We start from the raw sequence: 5,130 nt of genomic DNA, 5'->3' as shown, positions 1-5,130 counted from the left end.
AACACCACCATCATCAACAATAAAATTCTACCCCACCTTTTTCCCTGACAGGGACTCAGGGTGGCTTACATGTAAAATATAAACAATTAAAAACAAAAGAGGGACAGATTTTTTTTTATTAAAAAAACCCCAATCAAACCTTGTATATTATCTCTTAAAGACATACGGATAATGGACAAGGTGGGTTTGGGCTTTCCAGGTGTCCTCTTTCCCCCAATGCCATGCCTCAGTGAACCAGTTGCAGTTTATCAATTAACCATGCAAAGGTGGTCAGTAAACAATTTTCAGTGTGGTTTAATAAGCTATTGTTCTTCACCAGAAACTCTGAGAATTGTAGATCTGGCAAGGGAATGGGGGTCTTCCAGTGGCGTAGCGTGGGTTGTCAGCACCCGGGGCAAGGCAAGTAATTTGCGCCCCCTAACCCGTGGATTTGCGCCCCCTAACCCCCAGATGTTGCATCCAGTGCGGTCGGGGCCCCCTGCACCCCCCCACGCTACGCCACGGGGTCTCCTAACAACTCTCAGCACCCTTAATAAACTACAGCTCCCAGGATTCTTTGGGGGAAGCCATGGCTGTTTAAAGTGCTAGCGTAGTGTTTTAAATGTATGGCATGAATGTGGCCTGAGCTGGCATCCGGGTGTGTTGCAGCTTCTAGTTCCTGTGTTTGCTTCTCTGTCATGCTGTCTGTTGCTGATGGTAGAAAGCTGTTTCAGGCTGAGTTGTGAGACTCTCTTTGTCAGATCAAAATAAATGCAGTTGTGTCACAGGGCTTCTTTGCAGAGTTGGAGCCTGTTCACAAGCCCCAAGGCACCCAGAGAAACCCATGAGGCATGCACCAAATTATTTCATCTCCTCTGGGCCAGATTGTATCTTAAGGCCCTCCTTAAGGCCAGAAATCAGAACAGCTTCTACCAGTAGTGTCCAGTTAGAAGTGAGCAAAGGGTTCTAACTAGAAACCACTAGCAAGAAGACATGTTGACTTCAAGGAGAGGAGGTAGGCAAGAAATGGTGACGCCTCTTCCTTGGTGCAACAAGAAAAGGCAGGCAATGATGGAAGAATGAGGCTGCTGCAGCCTGAAGAATTGGGGGCGGGGGATATGAGCCCTCCATCCCATTTGTGTGGGATGGAGGGCTCATAAACCTGTCTGGTAGAGTGAAAAGGAGTGACAGTATTGAAGTAAACAACTTAAACAAATTAAAATTACTCCTGCGACTTTCTGTAGTTTGCCAGATCTTACTGGAACACCCATGAAAAACATCTTGTTCCTATGGTAACTCCAGCAAACGCAGCTGAGCGGATGAACTACAGGGAGCCAAAAGGGACATTTTAATAAATTCCAGTAGGTGCCGAGAGCCCAGAAGCTTAAAAAAACCCCACACCCTTAAAAGGAGTCACACAACAATGGACCACAGGTATGAAGTTTACGGCATGTAATGCCTTAAGAGAGAATATTATGAAAATGATATACAGGTGGTACATGACACCAGTCAAGCTTGCAAAAATCTATCATTTGCCCGATAATAAATGTTGGCAATTTAAATAAATTGAAGGCATATTCTTTCACCTTTGGTGGACATGCCCAAGGATTAAGAACTTCTGGGAGATGATCTATAATGAAATAAAAAAGGTATTTAAATATACCTTTCTGAAGAAACCAGAGGCCTTTCTCCTGGGCATGGTCAGCCAATTGGTGCCAAAGAAGGATAGAACTTTCTTTATGTATGCTACAACAGCAGCAAGAATACTTATTGCAAAGTACTGGAAGACACAAGATTTACCCACTCTGGAAGAATGGCAGATGAAGGTGATGGACTATATGGAACTGGCGGAAATGACTGGCAGAATCCGAGACCAGGGAGAAGAGTCGGTGGAAGAAGATTGGAAGAAATTTAAAGACTATTTACAGAAATACTGCAAAATTAATGAATGTTAGAATGATGTCAGAATGAAGTTAAGTGGTTTTAGCAGCAATGTTATAAAGGAGTATGTAAAAATGGTTTGTTAACAGGTGAGAATCCAAAGTTACAATATATTAAGTTAAAGGATTAGGATAAAAGCAAAGAGGGAAAGGATTTGCTGAATTAACTAACTGAACTGGAATACAAAAAAGGGAGGTGTGAGGAAGTCAGGGAAACAAGCAAATGAAAGACAAGTCATGGAAAGATTGATTTGTTTTTAAGTGTTTTGATTTTTCTGTATTTTGTATTTTTTTTTCTTTTCTTTTCTTCTCTTTTTCTTATTTTTGTAACCTTTTTTGAAACTTTAATAAATATCATTTAAAAAATAAAGATAAAAGGAGTCACACAACAAAACCATATAATTTCTATTCAGAAATCTGTTTATTTAGCAGGACACACTTCAACCATGAGAGGCATGAGGATCAAAAATAGCAGGAGGAATAATCTGACATTCTTCAATCCCATGGAAATTTCATGCGCAGACCCTGCATGTTCTCACGATAAACACGGTCAAAGTGTTCATTCTGTGCCACAGTCAGGTGGTTCTTCCAGTCCCCACAGATACCTGGAACAACACAAGAGGGTGTGAAACCACTTGGTAACCACAAAAAAGATCCACTAAAATTACTTCAGCTAAAATCAGGACCCCATTTCATCTTGCTCAGGACTTGCCCTTCCACTGGATGAAGCAAGGAAGCTGCCTGAGGTGGCTTTTTTTAGGAATAGCAGGACCTGCTCCCTGGCTGTTCTTCCCAGGCCCTCCCTCAACTGGTACCCCAGGAGTAGTTATGCTTCCATGTTGATGCCTTAGACTTACTTAGCTGCATTTTCCTAAAGCTTCACAAGTAAGAATGGGCAAATCCGTCAATTTTGGTTTCTCTCCTTTTCTCCTTTCCCCCCCCAAATCTTAAATTCAGTTGTCCACATTATAAAATCCATTTGTAATTAAAAGAAAAAAATCCTTCAAAAATCTACCAGCGTTTTAATGCAAATTTATACTAATTAGACATTTTTTCACGCAAGAAACAGGTTGTTGTTGCTTTTGTTGCAAATATGTATGTTATTGTCAGTATATGCATTTATATGCCTACATTATGCTAGCAGTGACATTCTGTACCAATTACTTGTCTGGAATACAGCATTGAAAAATCCGGAGTAGTGTGAATTTCAAAGAATGGTTGTGTTTCAGTACAAGAAAGTGTCAGTTAAGTAGGTTCACTTAAGGTGAACGGAATTCAAATCCCCCCCCACACACACACCTCTTTTTTTCTCTCCTCCCCACCTCCCTCCCTCCCTCCCTCTCTCACACTCACATGCACACACAAAGGTTCTTCATAGCTTGCATAAGCCATGACCTTGGTCTGTCATGTAAATTGTTACCTTTCCTCATGAGCTTTGCTTTTGTGTGATCAAAATAGATATCTGAAAATTGAGTATTATTGGACATGTTGTTGTCCTTCATCTTGTGGAAGGAGGCATTTTCCACCACAGAGTCGATTTGCTGACTGTTCAGCTCTTTACCAATAAAATGACAAATCCTCTTCACACTTCCTCGTAGGTCCTGCAGAGCGAAAAAGCAAATGACTGAATTCTCATATTGACACTGCCACAGGGAGATCTGTCCCTTGATAAGAAAGAACACAAAGGCAATTGTGTCTGTTTGAGGGGGGCACTTGGCAAAAATCATGCAAATGTTTGTCAACGGATACCTCAAAGTCAGCACAGGAGTCAGCACTGAATTAGAAGACATTGAATTAAATACAGAATAGCATATTGTAGGGGAAGAAGTGATCTCTCCGGATACTTGTCAGTTTTATCACTGCTCCACAGTTAAAATCCTGGTCTTTTTGTCAAAGAGGGGAGATCCTTCTGGACCTGACTGCCCATTCTTACCACTTTAAATCTTTGTTTTATTAATGAAATTAAATTTAAAATTCCTTTACTTCTGCACTTATAACTAACCTGCCCCTCCCTGACGTGAAACGAGATAGGATGGCAACTTTATACTGAACTGTGAAATCAAAATAAAAAAATTCCTTCCAGTAGCATGGCTACCTATCTACTACTGTGAAATCAAGGTAACAAGAATGGCTGCAATCCTAACCCCACATTTGTACTTCTCTAACTCAGAGTCACCTTACCAATTGTACAAGACTTTTTTAAGAACAAAAAAAAAATGACAAAATGATATGTCACGTGACACAAAGTTGGAGACATATCCTGGGGGCATAAATATACCTGCTGTAGTTCTTCGTAGGTAATGAAGAAGAAGTTGGATCTCTCCTTCATCTCCATCCAGTTTTTCACATGCTCAAACCAGGAACCAAAAGACACTTGAAGAGCAAAGTGGAATGTAAAGAGTTTTGAAGGAGAAAGGAAAGACATAGAGGATGCACCAGTCAGGAACCTAGAAAAGACCTTTATTCTTCACCTGATCAACAAGAACAGTAGCAGGGAACTTCCAACAGCACCCAGATACAACAAGTCCCAATACCAGTTACTGGCTGAGCTGCTTGATGATTCTGTTTACACTGGCAAGATATGTAATATCGTCTACAACACTAGAGTTGGGGATTCACAATATCCTCTCCCTACATTTTGCAGCCATTCCAATTCCCCTTTTAATGACATTCGTTACTTTTTTGGAAAATGAGGTGAGTACTGCGAGACCTTTTCCAATCCTACCCCCTCCCCACCTATCTCACTGGGAATTGTACTTCTCTGATACAACGAAAGGAAATGAGAGGAAAGAGCAGGAAAGAGCCTTGATAACATAGTGAACAGTGAGGTAGAACAAATGAGAGAGGCTGATTTCCCCCTTTCCCTACCACTCCCACTCAGGAACTCCTCCATGTACTCTTCCAAAGTTCCAGGGTCCTCCACTGCTTTTAAGCCCTTGTTGAAATGATAGGATGAGATCATCACATCTTTGGGATTACGCGTGGTATAGATAACCTGGAAGAGAAGGAGGGGACATATTTAGGGAAGGCAACAGAAGCAGCCCTAACTAGAGACAGACTGAGGCAGCTTAGGAGGGTCTCATGAAAAGGAAGCAAAGTCTTGTAGTTTACTTTACTGTTATTGTTTGTTTATATTAATTAAATTTGTATGCCACCCCATCCTCACAGGACAGGTGCTTGTAAGATTTGGTGCTTGATGCTTGTGGTTTTC

General features: G+C 41.2%; 1 protein-coding gene across 3 annotated transcripts in view; it reads right to left on the bottom strand.

Moving 5' to 3' along the window:
* Positions 1-2,321: 2,321 nt before the first annotated feature.
* The window catches only part of LOC308592266 (sulfotransferase 2B1-like), a 30,333-nt gene continuing 27,524 nt past the window's right edge, over positions 2,322-5,130 (bottom strand). For all 3 annotated transcript variants that reach the window (XM_081203593.1, XM_081203592.1, XM_081203595.1), the window contains 4 exons: positions 4,788-4,914; positions 4,198-4,292; positions 3,340-3,520; positions 2,322-2,524 (listed from right to left, as the gene is read on the bottom strand). In XM_081203593.1, coding sequence (XP_081059719.1) covers positions 2,415-2,524; positions 3,340-3,520; positions 4,198-4,292; positions 4,788-4,914 — 513 coding nt within the window. In that variant the 3' untranslated portion in view covers positions 2,322-2,414. The remainder of the gene's footprint in view (positions 2,525-3,339; positions 3,521-4,197; positions 4,293-4,787; positions 4,915-5,130) is intronic.

The sequence above is a fragment of the Podarcis bocagei genome, assembly GCF_964188305.1.
Source record: "Podarcis bocagei genome assembly, chromosome: 7".
NCBI classification, from domain to species: domain Eukaryota; kingdom Metazoa; phylum Chordata; class Lepidosauria; order Squamata; family Lacertidae; genus Podarcis; species Podarcis bocagei.
Note: the sequence above shows the minus strand (reverse complement) of the source record. Positions and strands in the feature narration are given on the sequence as shown.